This window comes from Daktulosphaira vitifoliae, unplaced genomic scaffold, assembly GCF_025091365.1.
Source record: "Daktulosphaira vitifoliae isolate Bord-2020 unplaced genomic scaffold, ASM2509136v1 Scaffold_1, whole genome shotgun sequence".
Taxonomy (NCBI): domain Eukaryota; kingdom Metazoa; phylum Arthropoda; class Insecta; order Hemiptera; family Phylloxeridae; genus Daktulosphaira; species Daktulosphaira vitifoliae.
This window is the reverse complement of record NW_026099572.1, coordinates 65,720,325-65,744,650: the sequence shown is the minus strand read 5'-3', so window position 1 is coordinate 65,744,650 and position 24,326 is coordinate 65,720,325. Positions and strand designations below refer to the sequence as shown.

Below are 24,326 nucleotides of genomic sequence, written 5' to 3'. Positions count from 1 at the left end.
CACTAAACAGTTTTCAACACTTCTCATTTAATAGATACGTGACAAACCTGATGTAAAGAGAGCACATTTTTTTGGCAATAAATGTACAATGTGAATTGTAATGAGTGAATAGTTAAGTCCACAATATATCTCTGTATGTATTACAAGGGCTACCGGCTAGGTTTAAAAATAATTTATATCGTACTTGAAGACACGTTGTCATCTCTCCGTTGACTGTTAGTAGCTTTTTGGCAGCTCAGAGCGCCCATAGTCACCAACACAAACTCGGGTTTAGTGATCAACTAACAAGTGAGTATTTCGTTCGTCAACATACGTATTTAACATACCTTTAATTGAAACAATGATATTGTGCCGGATATAATTTACTACTGAAACAATGTCGTGTTATTGCCCAAACTGGATGAATGATAGTCCTTTGCTTGTTCCTATTGACCTCAATAATCAATCGGATTTACTCAAGGTATGTAAAAAATGATATACCTTAATAGAATTGAATATTTTGATGTTTTTATTTGTATTAGTTTAACGTTTATAAGCTTTCGTAATAATATAGACCATTCCAATATAGTCAAAAATACTAATTGGATAACATAAATCATTTCTTATGAAGTAATTATTGTATTATAATATAGTATTTTACTGTCTATTTCAGTTTTCTTTTAGTAGTATAAATAGATAAAACATTTTTTTAAAAACTGCACATGATTAAAATAACTCTAGGGGAACTTAATACAATAAACTCGTAACTTTTATTACTTAGTTCGTTTATTTTTGGCTTACAAACCGCAAGATATAAAATTTTATGTATTATGTAATAATATCTTATGTATAGGTGTATTAATACTGTTTAATAATCAACTGTTAAAATAACGTCATAAGTAATTGCGTGATTTTTTTTTATTGTTTCATTAATTTGGATTCTGTTCAAAATTTAACAACTTAAATTTTGTTGCTTAAATCTTATATGCTACGTTTATAAAATTTTGATCTACTCTATGTAAGCTTCAAGGATATTTAAATTTATTTTTGTGACTAATATTATTTTTCATTTTGACATTTGAAAATATTATCAAATTGGATAATTTAACTTTGATTAGATATATAGGAAATTTTGTTAAATGTTTACTGATAAAAAGATTTTGAATCTTTCATTCATTAAAATATCAAGGTGTTATAAATTTGTTGTATAAATAGTTACAACAAATTGCTGCTGTTAGTGTAAAAAGCGTGAATTTCCACATCAAAGAAAGTTGAAGACCGCCAACTTTGAAGAAGCCGTTTAAAAATAATTTATAACACTTGCTTACTCTTTTAAAATTAATTATAAATTCAAGGTGGGGTAATATTTTTTAATTTAACTTAGAACTAATAGTATAAAATTAAAATAAATTTCCCTTTTGTTTGATTTTATTTATTCAAGAAAGTTTTAAATCTATTAAAATGTTGTTTTAAAATAAAGATAAAAATAGACTTTTTGTAGTCCAAATATACGCCTTGAAGCAATAAATAATTATTGGTGGTATATAAAATTTAGAAGTGAATATGTTTAAACTATTTAGTAAAACTATGGGATAATATTTTCAAATCTTTTTGTAAGTATATCTAAATTTTTACATTCAAAAAATAGATGTTAAATTTTTTAAATTACAGAAGCTGTTTGATGTTTATCGATTTATTATGGATAATAGCCAAGTGATACATAACTAAATTTAAATTATTTAACTATAAGGCAATGTGCATACTATTATAAGGAAATTTTAATATCAGTGATTGATTAATTTATAACGCTTAGATAGTATAATGATTTCATCAGTTACTCATTTGATTGCCAAAAACAAATAATATTCAAAATATTATGGCAATAAATTTTAAATTGGAAACCTACATAACAAGGTTAAATATATACAAGTCATGAATATTTCTATTAATTTAAAAATAACGTTTAGCTAAAAAACATCAAAGTGTTTTTTTTTGTACAAGTTCTACTATTTGTCAAAAAATAACCATCCATATAACACAACACTATCAAAATATTTGTATATATTTAGGGACCAGAAACTGTCCATGTCTCAAAATTTTACAAGGAAGGCAAAGATGGAAAGTTTCTCAGTAACATATCACCTGATGCCAAAACTTTGTATGAAACATTTCGCAAAGGCGCGAAAATATCTAGTAAATAATATTTTACATTCTAAAAAAATATGGGATTTACTCTGTAGGGTGTTCAATAAGTAAGGAAACGGATTTCTATTGTTCTCATTGTTTATAAAAATTGACGTGTTTCTATACTTATTGAACTAAAATTTATTTGAATGTTAAATATGATTTTGAAATTTTTGTAGACAATGGTAAATGCTTAGGGTGGAGAGATAACATAAGTAAACCTTTTCAATGGATTCACTACAATGAAACATTACTTCGAGCTAGAAATTTTGGGTCAGGTCTTTTAGGCCTTGGATTACCAAAAAGTAGTCAAATTTTTATCGGAATTTACAGTCAAAATTGTCCTGAATGGATTTTGACCGAACAAGCTGCATATTGTTTTTCTATGGTGATAGTACCTTTATATGATACTTTGGGTCCTGATGCGTGTTCTTTCATAATAAATCAAGGTATTGTAAATTGTCAATTAAACAAAGGAATTTTTTTTACTTCAGAGTTCGTATAAATAGGGGTAGATGATGATCCTCAGAAATTTAAGTCATTAATGACGCATCTGATGGAGATAAACAATAACCGAATAACAGATTTTTCTTTTTAATATTGTTACAAAAAATATCATTTAATCATAAAAAATACTTTTAAAAAGACAACAATAATAAATTTGAAAAAATTAGGGAGGCATACAAAAAAGGGCATTTGAATTATTGCAAATTTTCATACATAAGGTCCCAAAAGTTGTAGTTTTTTTTTTTTAAATAATAATAAGTTAATAAGTAAAATATAGCTTGAAACCTGATAAGGGTCTTTTTGTTAATTTTATATTTAAAATAGTTTTTTTTTATAATAAATTTAAGTAAAATAATTGTATTTGAGAATTGAGTTATTTGATTAAAATTATATTGAATTTTAATGAAGTTATTTAAAATGAACTATCTAAATTAATATTAAATATATTTTATTTTAGCTGACATTCCTGCTGTAATAGTTGATACGGACGAAAAGTGTAATCAGCTCTTAGATAGGTCTCCAAATTGTCTACGAAAAATTGTCGTTATTCGTGGTACTCGTCCATCAACAAATCAAAAAGCTAAAAATCGAGGTATTGAAGTCTTAACTTTTGAAGAAGTAGAAAGATCTGGCGCAACCAAAACATTTCCTGAACAAGTACTAAAATATAATAATTTATATCAAACGCTTAACAAATATCAACATATCTTTTTAAATAGCCACCAAAACCCAATGACTTATGTACGATATGTTATACATCAGGCACAACAGGATTACCTAAGGGAGTAATGTTAACACACAGTAACGTAGTAGCAGCCGTTAGTGCTGTTCTTGTTCAATTATCTCATTATAGACCTAATGTGGGGGATGTAATGATCTCCTATTTACCATTGGCTCATATGTTGGAAAGATGTTGTGAGGTACATTTAAATAACAATCATTATTTAAAATTATGAATTTTTTTTTATTAAAATGATTGTAATTTTTTTTGTTCCATTGTATTCCATTGCATTTTATTGAAATCTATTTATTTTAGAACGGAATGTATTTGGTTGGAGGAGCAGTAGGCTTTTATTGTGGTAATATAAAATTTCTTTTTGAAGATATGAGAGTTCTTAAACCTACAATAATGCCTAGCGTGCCGCGTTTGTTAAATCGAATCTACGAGCAACAGATGTCTACTATATCTCCTAATTTTTTTAAGCGTATAATGTATAATATGGCCATCCGTTCAAAAGAAAAAGAAATTAAAAAGTTTGGTTTGTCTCTATAAGTTACACCATTGTTGAAATTTTCATAATATTTTATCATAATAATCATTTTTAGAGGTATCGTACGGAAAAACAGTATTTGGGATAAGTTAGTATTTAGTAATATTCAGAAGAACATGGGTGGAAAAGTGAGGTTAATGATTATTGGTTCAGCTCCACTCGGTGGTCATGTTTTAACGTTTATGAGATGTGCTTTAGGATGTTTAGTAAGTTATTTTATTTATAAATAACACTTCTAAACGGCTGTGTAAATTATAACATTATATTTTATAGGTCGTTGAAGGATATGGTCAAACGGAATGTACTGCTCCGATATCATTATCAATACAAGGGGACATGAATACAGAACACGTGGGGCCACCTGTGGCGTGTAATTTTATAAAGTTGGCCGATGTACCAGAAATGGAGTACTATGCTTCAACAAACCAAGGGGAAATATGCGTAAAAGGATCTAATATTTTCAAAGGATATTTTAAAGATCCTGATACTGTGACTTTTGATGAACATGGATGGCATCATACTGGAGATATTGGAATGTGGCTCCCAGTAAGTTAATATATTTCATTATAAAACAATGCTAAGTAAATTTAGTTGACATTGTTAGAACTCATTTAGGAAATAAAATTTATTAATAAAAAAAGTAATGTTTTTGATTTCTAGAATGGTACACTTAAAGTAATTGACCGCAAGAGACACATTTTTAAATTATCGCAAGGAGAATATATCGTTCCAGAAAAAATTGAAGCAATATATCTAAAGAGTCAATATGTAAATCAAGTTTTTGTTCACGGAGAATCACTAAAGGTAAATACTATTTAAAAATTATATTAAAAATATTTTAATTATTATGATATTAAAGATATAATGTATACATTTTTTTGTTTCAAATAAAAGATGAAGTTTACATAAATTAATTTTTTTAGTGTTATAATTGAATAATATTATATTAAAATACAGTTTATGTTGTTAATTATAATAGCTAATAATGAAAAAAAAAAAGAAACATTAATTAACAGTATTTAAAAAGTTTTATGCTTAATATTTTTTTAATCATGGTCATGTGCCAGACCAATATCATTACCAATGTACATGGATAATGTAAGTTAAAATATATTGTTTTGAAATACTTTTTATAATAGTCTATTTAAAGTTTAAATTTTAATATTTTTAATAATAATAGTTAAATTTTAATTAAACATGAATATTTTAGTACTTATTTATCCTATTTAATATGTTTAGTCATGCGTCATAGCTATAGTCGTTCCTAAAGTTGATGTAATCAAGTCTTGGGCTCACGAAAATGGCATATCTGGAACGTTATCAGTATTATGCGCCAATTCGGAGGTAAAAAAACTCATCATGGATGATATGACAGCATGGGGAAAAGATGGTGGACTGAAGTCTTTTGAACAAGTAATAATATAAGATAATTTATAAAAATTGTTTAAATATTTATTAATAATTAATTTTACCAGGTCAAAGATATTTATTTGCATCCAGATCCATTTTCAGTACAAAATGGACTCTTAACGCCAACATTCAAAATGAAGCGGCCTCAAGTGAGATCATACTTTGCGCCCCAAATTGAAGATATGTACATCAAATTGAAATAGATGTACAAGCTAAATAATTTCTTGATAAATAACCTATGGAAATGTTCTACACAATTTTGATATATTCATAATTTCACATTTTTACTTAGTTGAATAATACGTAGAAATGAAATTCTATTTTACAAAATTAAATAATAATATAATATGATGTTGGTAATAATAGAAATACATTGTATTATATTTGTTTTATAAATAAGAAAAACTTGATTATTGTTAACATATAATTTTAGTTATCAACTAGCTTGATATAAAATTGATCACTTTTAACATTTAACAATTTATTTTACATGGTTTTCTTTGATTAATACGCTAAAATTAGACAACGCATCTGGTGATGGATTTTTGTCCCATTTTGAATTCGGCACTCCTATAAATAGAAAAAATACATATTATAGATTGATAATAATTTACAATAATTATAAGATTGATAAGTCATTGAACTGTTTTTGACATAAATTATACGTCTTAGACTAATCTAAAAAGCTGCTCTTATATATTATATTAAAGTATTAAACATGTATAGATAAATACCTGATGGTGGTAAAATAACTGAAAGTATACTTTCAATTAATTTAGATTTTAACATTCGATCACTGGTAGTTGTATACGAGAGCGATGGCGATGCATTAACTTCTATTAACCAAGGCTTTAAATCTGAATCGACTATAATATCATATCCATAACATTCAAAAGAATGTTTGTCACTTGACATAACACCCCTCACAGCTTTTAAAGATTGTACGATTATCCAGCTTATTTTTTCAAAAAGTGCTTGAGTATTTTTTTCACCCTTAGTACTCGTTAGATATAACTTCAAATTCTCAGTAGACCACTTACCGCCATTTATACTGTTGTACTCTTTTCCTGCAAATATGTATAATTTATTTTAAATTGCAAAAGAAAATGAACGAAGTTTTTTAATTTAAAATAAAGAGCATGTTAAATTTTTGTTCAAATGAAATTTAAGAGAATGTAACTCAATACTGCTATAGTATCATTGGATATTAAATTAATTTTTATAGAAAAAAGGTTAGTTATGTAAAAAAATTGTTTGGCGCGAACGATTTCCCTTCGCATTTTTGATCCCAGCATAATAACAAATATCAATAAAAAATGAAAAGTATTATTTTTAATATTCTATATTTTAATTTATTTTATATATTTTTAAAATTTTTAACCTTATCACAATGAAGTTTAAAAAATTATTTTTAAATACTTTATTACCATGCTTCTGTATTGACACATTTGTTAAATGAGCTAACAAATTTTTGATATTATCAATGTGTGAATTATATTTCACACTACAAAACCGACAGAATCCATAATTGAATTGATATGCTTTAAGCGGATGAAATGAAGTTACTAAAACATAGAGTCGTAGGTCGAATTTTTTGCCACAAATCAATAGTGGGTTTTCGATGTACCTATAATTTAAAATCAGAAAAATAAACGAATTTTAAATAACTTAAAATATAATTTTGATAGAATTAGTAGCAGTCTACAATTTTAGTTTTGTTTTTTATCTTGGCTTACAGATCGTCCGACTATTTTATTAATAAAACTAAATTACAAATTAATACAATCAATTTTTCGATTCATTAGTAGTACCCTGACAGATTCGTATTTATGTCATTGATGATCTTTGTCTACTTAATACCTAATAGGACATCTATAGAACACGTTTATATAGACACGCAAAATGATAAAAATTTCTCAAAACGTTGTGTCTATTTGTTATTCTATACACACCAATAGTATATATTTTTTTAATGAACTCTTTCGTGTAATTGTTTGTTTTTATATGAAAAAATGCAGTCAAGAATCATTATAGTATGTTCCAGTATAGATTATTACCTGACGGTGATTAACATCACTACCATAAAACGCATTGATACGATTATTTTAAAGGTAAACTTAAAAAAAAAAATTATCGGAAATTTTACATGTTTTGATTAAGATAGCAAATAACTTTTAAAAGTTTCCGTTGTCAGAACGTTTTTCTTTTTTAAAACTCTAAGTATATTTAAAAAATTTTAAAATTTGGTATAGGTTCCCAGAACATTTTTGAAAATTGAAATAAAATAAAATATGAGTATGCGTTCTTAGTATAACTTTTTCAAACCCATTAAATACTTAATATTTTAAACAGATTTTCATAAGCATCTCAAAAAAAATGTGTACCACTAATAAATTTATTATTTTAATAATATTTTTTAAAGACTCGGTTAACTTTATTAAAATTATTACACATTTAAATGTAAAATCTTTTTTTTTAATTCACTATTTTTGATGACTTCCATAATTTGATATATTTTTAAAATAAATTAAATTGAGAGGCTTTTTTTTTTTTGGAATGATTTTTTAAACTAAATTAAATTCAGGTTTTTTGATGTATTAAACAGAATAATTGATACAAAGATCTGAACATTTTTATAGACAGACCCAAAAAAAAATACACCATGGTAAGCATAATATTTAATTATGAGTTTCGCATTGAAACTACAATTAAAGTGTGTTAAGTATTATATTTAAATCGGAAAAAGATTTTACGCTGTTTGGATAGCTAAGCTTCTCCAAAACTCTTTCTATGTAACTTTATTTAAATTTGTCAGGAACAGACCTGGAAATAATATAAGAATTATTTATTGGTGATTTTTGAAAATAACGTTTTTGATCATTGAACCATTTCTTCAGTTTGTAAAGTTTATCTATTAAAAATATTCCAGTACCTTGTGATTTCCCACAAGGTTTTATAATCCAAATACTTGGATTCTTACGAAATTCTTCTAAACATAAATTGTAGTCAGCTGGAAGAATGTAAGTAGTAGGTATAATATCTAATGAACTTTTCAAAAAATCGTTGCCAGTATTACTTAATTTTTCATATTTAAGTGATTCTCTTTTATAACGTCTCATATTTCTAAGAAATAAAATATATTATCATTTTTTTTGTTATAGAAATAAAAAAATAAAAATCATACAAATTGATTGTTAAAGAAACATAGAGCCAAAATCGGTGTTTTTTTATGAGTTTTATGTTAAAAAAAGTTTTTACTATCTCGTTAAATCGAAAGAAAAAATTTTTTTATAAGTGATAAGGATTATCATTTATAAGGATGTTCCTTGGGTACATCCTTAGTAAAACATAATGTTTTAGCATCGATGCGAAGCTGAAAAGGTATTTGTTTTACTATTTTTTTGTGTCTGTTCTCAGCTCTCACCGAACCGATTTCTTTCAACGATAAGTCAAAAGATAACAAATCGTATCTAGTCGAAGATATTACCCTCAAAAATTGAGAAAATTTCCCTCGTTCCCCGTAAATGGGGGAAACCTCCAAAAAAATTACATATTTTAAAATCGCTAATTTTCGAAATTTTTTTAAATTAAAACTGCCATAACTTTTTCAAAAGTGAACAAATCAAAATAATTTTGTTTTTTTATAAATGCTTGATATCTTTACCTATCATTTGGTATATTTTTTTTATAAACCTGACTCTTTATCTGCCCACATGGGGGGATTTAAAATGACGTTTTCACAAAAAATTAACTTTTTCAATTTTTGAAAGTGTTCCGGAAACTCTGACACTTATATATATATCTTAAATTAAAACTAATGTAATGTTATTTATTATTGAAAAAAAAATTTCGGACTTTATTTTGTCTTCACGGTGAAAATGGCTACCGGATGCTATTTTTGTGTGAAAATTCTCGATTTTATTTTTTACATTTTTAACTTTATAATGCTATAAATGATTGAAAAGAGTATGGATCAACACAATATTTCTATGAGAAATAATATTTATATCCCTTTTTTCCCCTAATAAAAGATCCTCCTGTGCTGGGTTTTTTTTCGCTAAAATTCGTAAAAGTCTATTAACCTGATGAGTAAATCTTTTCGAGTAAGCTCATAATGTTTTGAAAAATGATTTATGATTTGATCTTCTTTAAAACGATAGTTTGACTCAGCACTGAATATCATACGACAAGTCTGCACACTGGCCCAGTACAAATTCCATTTATCTTCAGGACCTACGTGTGTCCACCCGCGTTTTTCAAAGTTACTTAACAAAGCAGGTCGGTTTACGTCACAACAATAAGTGACACTTTTCATTAAGTTGATTTTCATTAAAAGAGTGTAAGCCAAATTATTTTAGAATTTAAAAAAGTACAATGAAGAAGTTTCCATAGAGATACAACATTTTATGTATAAAAGTGTGTCAACTATCCTCAGTCATATATATATATGATAATTACTAGATAATATACTATGGAGATTATAATAAATTATTTAAAATAAAAAAATTATTAACTAAAATTATATTATAATCTATATATATGAAATGAACATATGATTTAATAATATTTATTAATTTCATTACTTATAACCAATAATGTATAAAGAAACAATATCAAAAATAAGTAATAATATAAGTTCATATAAATAAGTGGCTGCAGATGTGTTACTAAATTTTTAGAGGTCCATTGGTTATTTTTTTTAGAAGCTTTAGAGGTGATCGAGGGGAGTTATATTATTTCAATCTAGCTAATTTCATAAACAGAAGAAATGTTATTCTTCTTATCCCTTTATTTTAGAATAAATAAATAAATTTATGGTTTTAAAATTTATAAAATTCCTACATTGTCATAATTAAGGTGACTTGGAGGCTTAGTCTCCTTGGATGTCATGATTTCTAAACCTTGGTACATTTTATACATGGCTACTTAATTTTTCATTATGATTAATTTATATTATGTTTAAAATATAATTGAGACTATTTTATTAAAATAAAACAACAAATAAAGTCAGTATTGAGCTAAAAAATTATAAAAAGAATTTAAAAGAATGAGCTATGTATAATTTTGAGAGAGCAACAAAATAGATGGAATTTACTTATAATGTTGTTTGCTAAATTTATAACTTAGAACCAGGGTTGTGATTAGTTGTTTAATTGTTATAATAAAAATTAAATAAGTAGATTAGAGAAGTTAAAGTTCTAAAAGAGAACTAAATATGTACACATGTTAATCTAAAAAAATGGTGGGGGTTCCTTAGATTCAAATTTCGAGTTATGCCTATGAATTTTTGAAGTAATATTTCATTACTTTTCCTTATATTTTTCAGTTTAAAAATTTAATAATTTTTTATTTAACATTTTTATATTACATAAAAACTAGAAAACTAAATAATTAACAAACAATCAGGTAAAATGTATATAAAAAAATATTTTTACACTATATTTGAATATGTTTGATGAATATCTGGTAATGTTTCTAGATTAGAAATAAATTTATTAATAAAATCATTCTCTACATCATTTAATTTCACCTTTTGTCTAGCAACATGATCTTCTTCGGCAACTATTATTTCATAGTTGTAGCTCTCCAATTTGGAACGAACTTTGTTGAGAGCATTTGGTTCACAAATAAACTAGAATTAGTAATTATGTTAACATATTTATTTATTTATTCTGTTAATAAGAAAAGTTAAATTTACTTTAAAATAACCAGGCTCTAAATCCTCATCTTCAGTTTCAACCTCTTCAGCTCCAGCTTCAATTGCATGTTCTACACACAATTCTTCTGCATCTGTCATAACTGCCGGTGGTTTAGCTATTATAATTCCTTGATGTACAAATAAATGTTTTGCACCAGAATCACAGTAAGCTAAGCTTAAAAAAAAATAAAATCTATTTATTAATTTTAAAAGGTTGATTAATAAAATTATTTTTTTCTTATATTTACCCTGATTTTCTAACTACTGTATTTAAATTTTGTTTCAATAATTTTGGATTGTCAGTCAAACCTTGAATTAATAATATAGCACCTTTTGGTCCTTTTATTTCAAACCAAACTAATTCTGCTTTACTAGTCGACTAAAATATTATCATATAACTCGAAAATTAAAAAAAAGTTCTTTCTACACAGATAATTTTACAACTAATTCAAAAAAATAAAAAAAAATTTAAATATAATAAATATTTAGTTAATTATAAAAAAAAATATTAGAAAATAAAAAATATTTTATAAGAACAAGAAGTTTAAATAGAGAAACTCACATAAGTTTTCAAAGCATTTAATATTGTATCTTTTGGCATACTGTTCTTTTTTGCCATTTCAATAATTGAGGCAAGTTTTGAATTTGTTTCTGGGTTTGAATCATTTTGTTCTAGATAAAAATATTGAATTTTTTTGTACTATGAAATTAGATTTGAGTTTGAAAATGTATTAATCCAAGGGTTAATTTTTTTTTTGACATACATTAATATAGATCTAGGTATAGATATAGTGTACAATAAATATTATTGACCCCAAAATGGTATAAGTTTTTTAAGAAGGATATTATCACTCATTTACATGACTCTAGGTTAAAAAAATAACTACAATTATAAAAATTGAAATTACCTCTTATTGCTATTTTCATTTGTCTGCTAAATTTTTGAAATAATTGAGATTTTTGCTGATCGTTTGCACCTTTTATGTGTTTAATATTAGACCATTTATTATGGCCAGCATTTCTTTTAAAAATCAAATTTCCCACATCGATTCGGCAGTGCTTGATAACAATTATAAAATTATTACGAAGCATTATATTATATATGTCTAGGAAAATTGTTTATTTCTTTTAAAAAATGTTCAAAAGTAGATAATTACAACATTAACTTGTTTCAAAGCAAATTTTGTTTTTTATAATACTTTTGTGAGTGTTTTACGTTATCATTGATTTTGTAGTGTTATCATCCGACACCGGTTTTGGTTAAAATAGTTTATGATAACACGCCTATAAATCTTATAATATTATCTTTTAAAACCGTAATATAACTAAGGTTTAAAAATGGAAAATTTTAATATATTTATACTATGATATAATAATCTTCTAGATTATTGTGAATAAATAACCAATGATAGATAGATTATAATGTTAATAACGTTTCGTAAAACAGTTAAAATAATTGTGATACACATTATACAATAAATATCTTGAATAGTATTTTTGTTTAGAAATAATTACTTTCTAGAGATTGTCGTTAAATAATACTGTGAATGAATTTGAACATGATTAATAATTATTATTTAGTAAATTGTGTGGATTATACATTATGTAGTAGTAAAAATATTTTATCAACTTTCGGCGCACAACTGGTTTAGCTTATCATTTGTGATTTGAACCTGATAGTAACTGATATCGAAAGAAACTACACATTTTTATGGGTACCAAATTAAGAAATGCGGAGTATCTTATATTTTGTTTATGTGCTCTTGGCACATAAAACGTGAAGATTTTTAATAGAAGTTTTGTTGAAAAAAAATCTTAAAAATTAATGGCTTCGATAAAGTACTCTAAAGGTAAAGTCATCAATTGATAGATCAAATACTATTTATAAGACATATTATGTGAATTTTGTCATATAATTTTGTGTATTTTTCTATCATTTTAAACGTTTTTATAAATATTTAACTAGAGAAGCAAAAACTGTCATAATCCCATTATAGTAAAATTATTTTGAGATTATTCGTAATAATATTAAAAAGTTTTATTGTTTTAAGATTTTACGTATTAATACTAATTTATATAAAATTATTTAATTTTATAATTGAAATATATTTCAATCCAAAATTGTGTATGTATAAATTTTTTTTAAAATTCTCTGTTAAAAATTTAGGTTTTAAAGTTAGTAGTTTTTGCCTTTTTGGTCCAGTAATTCATTTACTGTATATATTTTTTTATATATACTTTTTATAAAATATATGCCCAATTATACTTATTTACAAGTATCTAGAGAAAAGTGTTGAAACTATAATTTTCTAAATAATTTATTTTGGATATTCATAATATTTTTTACCTAATTCCTAATTTAAAATAAAAATTATGAAAATATTTATTTTTAGTTTCTCAGTTATAAAAGATAGACTCTTTTCATTATATAATTTTGAGTACCTCTTATGTGTAAAGATGGTCTTGCGGTTAGAAGGAAAGGTTTATAAAATAGGGACCCTCCTCTTAAAATTGCTAATTGTAGAAAAAAAAAAGAAATTAATTTAAAAAATAAAATATTATTATTTTTTTTAATTTTAATATTTAATTAATGATATTAATAACTTATTATTAGATATTATAAATGATTTATATATGTCCAATAATATTTTAGTAAATATGTTGATTAATACACATAATGTTACACAGTTGTTTCATTTGATCACAACTTTTTGGTAATTTCAGATAAAATATTGTGTTTTTTTTATAAAAAACAATTCATCAAAACTTTTTTTAATTTAAAGTACTTTACATTAAACCTTAGAATTCATATGGAAAGTTTTATAAAATAAAAATCATATTAAACTTAAAATCTGAGCTATCATTGAAGTTAATAGACATTTTTATAATTTTTTAATCTGTTGAAATTGATTATATTTTAAACTATGTTATTTTAATAAGGGTATGGTGTAGTGCATTAGATTATTTAGTTGCTGCTTTAGCGCTGTTTGTTCCCATTTGGTCATCCATTCGGGAACTTTAACTGTGACACACACCTTGCTCCCTTAGTCATAATCAGATTGTGTCAGGTTAACAGACATTATAAAAATCCTACCAAATCATTTTATGGTAGAATCAACCCCAAATATTTGGGATAGAGGCTAAGGAGATGATGATGTACTTACGTTAATTTAATAAACCCTTAACAACAATTTTTTTTTATGCTTAAGGAGAAAAAATATTATGTAACTGGCGTAAAGTGTGGTATGAAGCTCGTATATTAGATATTCGTCATGAAATTGATGGTGTTCAGTACTATCATGTGCACTATTACAAATTTACTAAGAAGTATGTATTTCTTTTATTTATAATTATTCATTAATTATAAATAAACATTTGCTTAAGATGGAATGAAACTGTGAGCGAACATCGTCTTATGCCTCATACTTCTGCAAATGTGAAGATTATGAAACAGTCTAAAAAAGATGCCAAGTATAGTAATTTATATTCTTCTCTTATAAATAATATTATTTTTTTAAATTTTTTATAGAAAAATAGCACGTGATATGAAGAAAGCAAAAATCAATGGAAGACCATATATAAAAGAGAATAATAAAGAAAAAAGTGATGATAATTTTAATAAGCATCATAACAAAGTCAATGTAGCATTAATTCAAGATAAAAATCTAGCTACTGTAAATGAAACAATTAGTAACACATCTAAAGTTAAATCACCAAATCATGGAAGTGTAAAAGATATGCAGAAATATCATTTGGTATTTATTATATAAAAATATCCTAGTTTAAATTAAGGTCTAATCTAAATTTTCAATAAACTAATTAAATTCTTTCAAGAAAAATATTTTTCAATTTTTTATTAAGTTTGAAATATTTTAGACTGAAAATCAAAATTTTCCATTTCTATATTATGTTTTAAAAATAATTAGAATTTCTGTGTGCATATTTTTTATTATGGCCTAGTTTATTATAAATGTACATCTCATAAAATTACAAAAGATAATAATGTCTATCACAGTATTCTATGATATTTCAAAATTACTTTTTTAGCTTTCCTATAAAATTGTAATTTAGATGATATCCTTTGTTGTTGTTAGGGTAGCAATATGTTAAACATTTAAATCTATGAAATACAGATTAATTAATTATAAATCATATACTCTTTAAATCCGGCAGCATTTATTGATATTTTCATTAGTGTTTATATTTTTAAAATTTTAGTATCTAATATCATCTCTTTGGTTTGTTTATAAGTTATCAATTATTGAAAACTTAATTTTTTTAATGAACTTTTGTTAGAAAAGTCAAATAGAAAACTGTGCTTAATCTTTATGAGAAATTCTACATCTATCCGTGGAATAATTTATTTAATTGTCCTTATTTTTTCTTTAATCATTGAACAAAAGTGGCATAATAATTCATATTAAGGATTTAAGTAATATTCATATTACAACAAATTGAGAGACCCTCTATTACATCAGGCGAATGTCTATCTTGTATTAGAACATAAATATGGACAAACCAAGATTTCAATTATTTTAAAAGTAAAATAATAGTGTATTTATTTTCAGAAAGATGCTGTTGTTAAGATTCCTAAAGTAGCCTTACCATTGTGTTTCAATAATGTGGATTTTCGTGATAGTAAAAATCAAAGTTTAATAAAAAATAATAAATTAGATGTTGTAGAAAATATTTTTAATTGTAAATCCCAAGAAGTTAATTTTACAAACAGTATTAAAAATAAGAATAATACAAGCGTAACAGAAAATAATGATGAAATATTAGTCAGAGCTACATATATTCAAAAAACTCCTACTCTTATTGAAGAACACTCGGAAGAATATCATAATATTAATACTATTAATGAAATTAATGATTCTTTTAAAATAGATGCTGATAAAAATAGCACAGTTTGTAATGGAGATCAGTCTTCTCAAAGATTAATATCTGAAATAACTTTCATTGGTAAGAAACATAACAATGAAAATAAAAAATTAAATTAACTATTAGGCTTAAATGACTTAAATGTTGAAGTTAAAAAAAAAAAAAAATCAAATAGTTTATTATTTATCATTATTACCAACTAATGGTTTTAATATTTAGAATCCAACCAGTGTTAATGTTTGTAATTTAGAATCAATTAAAAGAGTTTTACATTTTCAAAATATGTTAATATTATTAAATAAATGATTAGTATCTTAAATAATATTGAATAATAAATGTTATACTTCCAGATATAATGGTTATTCTTCTAACCACTCTTATTAAAAATAAAAAAATTAGTTCCAATAGCAATAATAAAGCCAAATTTATAGTTAATAAATTGTGTACATATAAATTAATGTTCCACTATTGATATTATTTAATATCAGACACCATCTTATAATTTTTTCTTTATTAATAGCTTCTAGTTCTATTTTTTAATCCATACCATGAAAAAAAATGGTTTTTTAACAGTTGTAGTTTAATTAATGTATTTTAAATAATCCAGTTAAAAACTACCTGTCCTATAGTTTTTTTAATAATTACTTTTTGTAAAATTTAATTATTTACAATATTTTAAAGATCCAATGATTGAAAAAATTCAAAAATTTCATAAAAATGGCATAATAAAGAACCATATTCATCAAGAACCTAATATGTGTGATCTTAACAATATACTATTGATGAGCCAGTCTGAAAATAGAACATTGAAATCAGACCATAATATTTTAGGTCCTCCTGTATGTGTTAAAGTAACTTCCACTCAAAATGACATTGATTTAAAAGAAGGTATTTATAATAAGAAATAATTTGTCTTAATTTAAAATATAATTTTTTGGTAAATATTTTTAGTTTTTAAATCATTATTACTGCTAAGTGTTAGTATCGTTTGAAGTATACTTAAAATGATAGTAGAATCTACTGTACATAGTATACATTCTATAAGTGGAATGTAAACTTCTAATTAAAAGGTTTGATTTACTTATATTTATTTTTTAAGTAAAAGTTTTTGACATCACTAGAAAATTTGATTAATTTTTGAGAAAAATTAATTATCATATTAATAAAGTTTGAACATTTTTTTGCTGATAAAAATGATAGTTTAAAAATAATTGTTTTATAGATATTTTACAACATATCGACTCAAAAAATGTCACTGATTTAGACAAAGAAGAATCATCTACAAGTTCTTTTGAAGATTCAGTTGGATCATTCTCTAATCAAAATCCTGAAGGTAAAATAATCAAAAACAAATTTTTAAAAGATAAAATATTAATACTATTATATCTTTTACATTAATTGGTTAGAAAACATAATTTATTTACTAATAACTAATTAAAAAAAAAAAAATAATTTTTATTTATATTTTAATATATAAAACATAAAATCCAATACAGAACAAATCAATATACTTAAAATTTCATATAATTAAAAATATTATGAAAGCTTTGATATAAATTATTTAGTATAGTCATAATTGTAAACAATTTTTAGCTAGATTAGAAATCACAACTATTTTAAAAACTTCTGAAGTTCTTAAATTTGGATAAAGTACTTAATGAAAAAAGTAATGAAAAGGTTACATTTTTAACATATGGTTGGTTTTTTTAATTTATTGGCCAATATACATAATAGATGTATTTATTTCTATAGAAAAAACAATATACGTATCTTAGTAAAGTTGATACCTTCAATACAGAGTATTAAAACTAAAACTAAATAATATAAAGTTCATCACAAATCATTCTATAATTTTATACAATTTATTAAATATAGAGTTTTCTCGATTATATAATAAAATCTAATTGTGAGTATTCTACAATTTTAATTTGTAAGTGGATGCAGTTTTTTTAAAATTATAGTTAAATTTATTTTAGAAGTTAAACAGAAGTAATAATAAAAATTCTTAAATAATTTATATCAATATCTTTTAAATATAGAACAATGTTTATTTATATTTATTTTTTATGTATTCATTTTTAAACATTTTCTATTAAATAAACAACTTAAAATTTGCAGATTCAATAAAAAAAGATTATATTTTCAATGAGAACTATCCTTCTAGTTCTAATTCATTTAATAAGTCATCAAAATTTCAAGACAATTTACAATTTATAGATATTAAAAAGTCACCAGGTATTGCAAAATCATTAAATAATGTCATGTAGTAATCTACTTGTAATTTAAATTATCTTTGTTTGTTTCTTATCAGGGAATTACAGCTCTGATTCAAAGATTTTTATAACTTCAAAAAAAACTTCATTGAAAAACGAACCAGATATCTTCAACTCTGAATTAAAATTTAATAAGAAATTAAGTAAGTTTTTTCTAAATTGTAAAAGATATGATCCAAATTAAAATTCAAAGTGTAGTACATTATTTAAGTAAATCAAATTAATGTAATTTTTCTTAAGTTTTTGAAGTATTTTTCAAGGCTTAAAACTGGTTAAATCTTTTTTGTAACAGTTCTAAACCCAGCAATATTTTTATTATTGTTAATATTTTCACAATATTTTATTTGTTTTCTATCCAAAAATTTATAATTCATTTAGGTTCTCTAAGAGGTGCTGCTATTAAAGCAGCTTCAGCCATAACAATGATGAGTAAGTCTGGTAGTAGATATGAAAAAAAAAAAGATGTTGGCAAACAAACAAAAAATAATCAAAAATTAAATTCAGATGAGGTAAGTTTTGGACTCGTAGTATTGTGTGCACGTATAAAAAAAAAAGTACCAAAAATTTTAAATTATTACATTAAATTTTTAATAATAAATATATTTAAATAAATATTTTTGCTAATTAATGTATTTTTTTATACCATAACCATTTAAATTTTAGGATGACTTGTCTGATAGTGATAATGCAGAGCTTAAAGATTACGGTTTAGACTTTCCAAACCATTGTGTAAAAATTTATATTGAAGATTACCATTTGCTTGAGGATGATAGATATGTAGGATACTTTTTCTGAATAAATAATTAAAATATTACTGATAATTTTATTTTTTTAGATTCTAAACTTGCCAGCAAAATTCTCTGTTTATATGATTCTTTGTGATTATGCTAGAAAATTCCCCGTGTAAGTTTTTTTTTGTACGTAAATAATCAATTTTTGTTTAAAAATTATAGTTTTAGTTATTAGTGAATTGGACATAATGACCATGCACTCAAACCTATTGGTCCATGGTGCACACTTCATATTGAATTGTCTTGATTCGGTTTACATACTTAAGTGTTATCACCAAAGTGTTATTATATTATAGTTACCGTTGTATAAAGGATGGACTATCAAATCATCCCCTGTGGATGTCCAAAGAGTCCTATCTTTCTGGCGAAGTTAAGTACCACTCTGGGTCTTAGGTTTTTGATATCTTCTTTTTTGGGAAAAGGTTTAATCAAGTAGTTTGATCTTAGTATGGATAAGGATTCACATTCGCTTATTATATGAAATGAGTCTTTTTCTTCTACTCCAAGACCCCCATTATGTAAAGATGTTTAAACAAGTTATCATGTTCTGTTAGTATATTGAGTAATGCTTTGAGTGATTACTCAGTGAGTTCTACCACTGTTTCTGGCCTAACAACATCAGAGAACACCTCTGCTCCTTTCCTAGCTGGTAGTTTTAGTTATTATCGAGGTGGACATAATGCCCTTGTACTCAGACCTGTTGGTCCATTGTGCGCATCCTAGCTGGTAAGTAAGCTTTTTCATTTCCAGTGATACCATTGTGTTCTAGTACCCATGCTAGTGTAACTTTTTTGAACCTTGATAGTGATTCTAAAGTTCCCCTGTATTTGAGGATAAGCTTTGAATTCACTTGATTGTTACAAAGTGCTTTCAGAGCTGCTTGACTATCATTTAAGATTTAAGATTTATTTTTCTTTTGTTGTATATCAGCATGTTCTGAGCCCCCACCAGTATTACCATCACCTCTCCTTGGAAAACCGACTGTGTTGTGACCATTGACATACTGACATTTATTCGAGGTTTTAGACCTCAAATACTAGCACCTAACTTGATTTTTTGGATCCATCTGTATATATTAAAAATTCTTCTTTCTCAGTCAGGTGGTTAACCGTGTTCTGTTGTGACACTCTCTATAGTCAAGGTATCTAAGTTGTGGAATCTTAGTGCTGTGATTTTGACATGAGCTTTAACCTCTAGATGCTAAGGAGGTAATCTGATTAGTGTCTCTAATGCAACCATTGGTGTAGTTGTTAATGTTCCAGTGATGATAATGGCACCCATTCTTCTTATGCCACTAAGTTCTTTCCTGGCTGTAACAATTGTTGTTCTGGTCCATCAGACTAGGACATCGTACAAGACGATAGTTTTAATAATTGAATTGTATAGCCAATACTTAACTCTTAGTTTAAGACCCCAAGGCCTTCCTAGGCTCTGGTACAAGTCCACAGTGTGATCATTGCTTTTTTGACTCTTGATTCAATGTGCGATTTCTATTTTAGCTTAATATCTAAGATAATACCTAAGTATTTTACTTATTCTCTACAACTTTCCCTATCTTAGTGGTTAAGCAGTGTAATGCTATATCAGTAGATGTTTCCGTTTGATATGCAATTTGGGTTTCGTGTAAAGGGTTCTTCTTTAGAGGAGACTCTTCCTTGATATACCTATCAATAAGTTTCTCCATAGTCTTAAAAATAAATTTTTAAGACTTATTTATCTGTAGGATTTTGTTTCATAATAAATAGTCTGGTTAGATTTGAGTATAAATACCACTCTGATCTTGTGCCAGCTCTCTGGTTGATATCCATAAGCAAGACATGCTCTAAATGGGAGGCGATTGGCTTTAATCCTTCTTGCAGGAACAAGAACAGTACAGGAAAAATTTCTTCATAGCCTACAGTTTTGTAACTACCAAAGATTTTTAGTGCCCATCTTATTCTACTTGAGGTTATCAGTCTCCTGGTCAATTTCCAATCAACACAGATCACTCGTTTGTTCTGTGTATCATGTAACAGTTCTATGTTGTTAATTTAAGGAAAGTATGTGTTTAGAAAATGTGATAATGTTTCATTATCATTGCTGGTAAACATGTCTTCTGGTAATAGTATTGTGTCAATTGTTTTGTTTGGTCCATTTCTTTGTGATCGCAGAAGTGTAGTTGCTTTTTGGGTTCCTATAATACTCTGTTTCAACTTAGTTTATTTCCAAAGAGAATTGTATGTGCCTATGATCAGAAAGAGAAGGTTCGGAGGACACTTTCCATCTTTTTATCTTTTGAAATAACTCTTTTGAGCAAACTGTCAGATCAATGACTTTTTGTCTGTTTCTGATTACAAATGTAAGTTCATTACTTCTGTTCAGTTATTAAAGAGCATTGTTAGGTCCCTTTACCTGGGTCTGATGCCTCATATGGTAGGTATCCTGAGGATACTTTAATATTTTTACTATCACTTAATGTTACTCTAATAATTGTCTAGTCTGCATTTGATAAATTGAGTACCAAGCTGGCTTTAACTTTTTCGTTAATCAATATACAAATTATTGGTTTATCTGCTTGTTTATGAAGCAATTTAATATTTCTTTAGATTCAACCCCTTAATCTGATTACCAGTTATCCATGGTTTCTGAATAAGTGCTATTTTTAAGGGTGTTGTATGCCTCTCATTTAGGGTCCTTAGTAATACACTACTGGCCCTCTTACTATGATATACATATTTATTTGTTTAGTTGCATTATATTGTCAACCATTTAGAAAATTGATGTTGACACTTGAGAAATACACTGGACTAGGTGTAATACAGGTATCTAGACAGAGTTTGTCCTTTAGGGCCAATCTTAGTCTCATGGTGGACTTTCCAAATAGCTGTGTTTAGCCACGGGTTCTGTTTTCTAAGAACTTCTTGGATTCTATTGGCAGTCCTGGTATATAAGTGACCATCCATTTATACTTGATTGAGTTGTGGGCTTCCAGTTGGACTTCTGCACTGTCCCAAAATTTTATCAAGTTCACATGACCAGTGAACCATGTAATAGAGCTCTCTTGGGCTGCACTGATCATAAGTGCTCCATCGATGAGTCTGGTGTCTTTAAACTTTGGTACGTCAGTTCCATCAGTACCCAACAGTATCAAATCCTCAACACAAGATTCAATGAGTAGCCCCGGCTCTATGATTTATTTTTTAGTGGTGTAGCCTACGAGAACCAGAGCCACATTTTTGTCATCGGTACCACAAACCTATAGGTCAGTACCCAATGAGTCTTCTTTTGTAAAAGTTCTTGTCCCTTGATGTCAAGTTTTTAAGCTTCAGTTCCCTTGTCTCCTTTCTTTGATAGATTCTTTTGCCTCTCCATGATTGCTCAGATACTCTTGAGCTTGCACCTCTGACTACCACATAATCTCTCAGGCCTAAGTTTCAGAACTTTGATTTTGTTAACTACTGCTCCAAGTTGATTTTGTAATTCCTAGTCTGCATTTATTGACATTGCTGTCTCTTTGCTCTTCACTAGGCGCCTTGTTGTTCGCATTGAGACTTTTAACTTTGACAATTCTTCTGTGAAGAGCTATCAGTTCACACTCTTGTTCCAACAGGTTATCTGTAAGATCCTTATTCATTCCAATATTTAATTATAAATATAAGAATGAAACTTATGTCAAAGTTAGAGTTGGTAAAATAATTTGTTATACAGGTTATTATTTTTCATTATAAATGAACAATAAATTCACTCTATGGTTTTAACATGATGTATAATAATAGTTTAGTGTAAAAAAAGTTCAATGCCTTTTTATCTTTTTTCAGGAGATAAATTAAACATATTTTTCTATTATCACTTATGCATTATTACTTTTTAATAATTTCTAGTGAATGAAATATTGAGTTTTTATTTTCCAAATTTATACGCATGTTATTCTGAGGTTTAGACAATTAACTAAATTTCATAAAAAAAAAATATAACTTTTTTTTTCTAATTTCTTATATTAAATGTCAGTATTATTTTTTTTCTGATTACATTAATATTAATAAATAATGCTGTTTAATATGAACTTTTAATTATTCTTTTTTAAAGAAAAGTGTTTATCTAAATTTTTGTACTTTACTATGGTACAATAGTTCTCATGAAATAAACAATATTGTTATAATTAATTTTTCTGTATCAATTTAGTTGTTTAGACACACTTAATATAATGTTGGATGCTTTCAATCAAGGTCTTGGAGTTTGGTGTTTACATAGAATAGAAAAATTACAGTACCAACAGGTAAAATAAAGTGTTGATCTGATTTTTAAATGTGTTTAATTAAAAATTTGTCTTGATTTTTAGGTTATTGAGAAATATCCTAATCTTACTGTTAGTCACATTTATGGGCTTCCACATTTAATCAGGTTTATTTGTAAGTATACTTATTTAAAATAATATTTCTTTAAGTTTTTTTATGAATCAATAATTGTTATTGTCTATAGTATGTCTACCAAAATTATTTCGTTTGATGGAAAATGATTGTAAAGAATTTGTTCCAAATGTTAAACATTTTGTAAGAGGATTATTGATGTAAGAATTATAATTATGAAAATAATTCATAATTTTTTTATGGTGCTATCATTATTTCTTTTTATTACAGATACTTAGTAGATGAAAATTTATGCATTAATGTTGAACGAGATTATCAACCTGTAATGCCGGATTATTTTAGAATGACTTATTATTAATAATGTAAAAAGTTATATGTTAATTATTAATTATTTGATGTAGAAATCAAATATATATGTTACCTATTGTCTTATATTAGACTATTTCTTCTTTACAAAATGTATACAATTTCATTGGTCTTAGTGATAACATACCATTTTAATTTAATGTATTTATATTGTTAAATTGTTTCCTGTTAAAACATACTATATTTTCTATGTTAACCTGAATAAAAATGTTTTGTTAAATTTTCTACTAAGTGTTTTTTTTTTTAAATATATTATGGTTTTTATTTAAAATATTTTTTCTTTGTTTATAAAAATTAATTAGATAATTATATATTACTGTATATCAATAGTGTATTTAAGACTATCCTAAATGGTTTAATCTGAGAACCCCCTCCAAAAGTACACCACTGTACTACTAATTNTCATAAACTTAAAAAACAAAAACGTAATTTTGAAAGTTAATTTTTCGTAAGTTGCGGTCAAATATCAAACTTGAAATTTTTTTCATAGAAATTACATACATAGTACTATATTGTGTGAAAAAAAATTATTAAAATATTTTGTTCCACCAGAGAAAAATTAAAATAAAAAAGCTTAAAAATTGATTTTTTAGAAATTCGAGCATTTTTAAATATGTCTC

At 25.7% G+C, this 24,326-nt stretch overlaps 4 protein-coding genes across 5 annotated transcripts; 2 read left to right on the top strand and 2 right to left on the bottom strand.

Annotated features, from left to right (window-relative positions):
• The first annotated feature begins 212 nt into the window (after positions 1-212).
• Positions 213-5,710, top strand: LOC126896247 (long-chain-fatty-acid--CoA ligase 5). Its single transcript, XM_050668886.1, has 11 exons — positions 213-460; positions 2,049-2,172; positions 2,343-2,612; positions 3,128-3,327; positions 3,390-3,590; positions 3,707-3,924; positions 3,997-4,147; positions 4,215-4,487; positions 4,602-4,745; positions 5,181-5,354; positions 5,417-5,710. Exons 1-11 carry the CDS (start codon positions 377-379, stop codon positions 5,552-5,554), a joined length of 1,977 nt encoding a protein of 658 aa, XP_050524843.1. The 5' UTR covers positions 213-376; the 3' UTR covers positions 5,555-5,710.
• Positions 5,693-9,674, bottom strand: LOC126896279 (polyglutamylase complex subunit TTLL1-like). Its single transcript, XM_050668927.1, has 5 exons — positions 9,434-9,674; positions 8,175-8,474; positions 6,779-6,978; positions 6,086-6,418; positions 5,693-5,921 (listed from the first exon to the last, which is right to left on the bottom strand). The coding sequence occupies exons 1-5, from the start codon at positions 9,664-9,666 to the stop codon at positions 5,833-5,835; spliced, it is 1,155 nt and encodes a 384-aa protein (XP_050524884.1). The 5' UTR covers positions 9,667-9,674; the 3' UTR covers positions 5,693-5,832.
• A 1,068-nt stretch (positions 9,675-10,742) lies between these two features.
• LOC126896263 (translational activator of cytochrome c oxidase 1) lies at positions 10,743-12,410 on the bottom strand. The gene is made up of 5 exons (XM_050668907.1): positions 11,958-12,410; positions 11,612-11,721; positions 11,298-11,428; positions 11,050-11,224; positions 10,743-10,983 (listed from the first exon to the last, which is right to left on the bottom strand). The coding sequence occupies exons 1-5, from the start codon at positions 12,139-12,141 to the stop codon at positions 10,783-10,785; spliced, it is 801 nt and encodes a 266-aa protein (XP_050524864.1). The 5' UTR covers positions 12,142-12,410; the 3' UTR covers positions 10,743-10,782.
• Positions 12,411-12,574: 164 nt separating this feature from the next.
• On the top strand, positions 12,575-23,933 carry LOC126896246 (uncharacterized). Of its 2 annotated transcripts, none has more exons than XM_050668884.1 (16): positions 12,575-12,899; positions 14,259-14,376; positions 14,434-14,520; positions 14,579-14,804; positions 15,618-16,011; positions 16,612-16,818; positions 17,195-17,263; positions 18,049-18,165; positions 18,242-18,346; positions 18,582-18,712; positions 18,867-18,980; positions 19,039-19,106; positions 23,156-23,249; positions 23,313-23,382; positions 23,453-23,540; positions 23,611-23,933. In XM_050668884.1, exons 1-16 carry the CDS (start codon positions 12,875-12,877, stop codon positions 23,696-23,698), a joined length of 2,001 nt encoding a protein of 666 aa, XP_050524841.1. In that variant the 5' UTR covers positions 12,575-12,874; the 3' UTR covers positions 23,699-23,933. The 2 variants fall into 2 exon arrangements, with proteins under 2 accessions (XP_050524841.1, XP_050524840.1); XM_050668883.1 differs by having other exon boundaries at positions 12,576-12,899; positions 17,153-17,263.
• Positions 23,934-24,326: the final 393 nt, after the last annotated feature.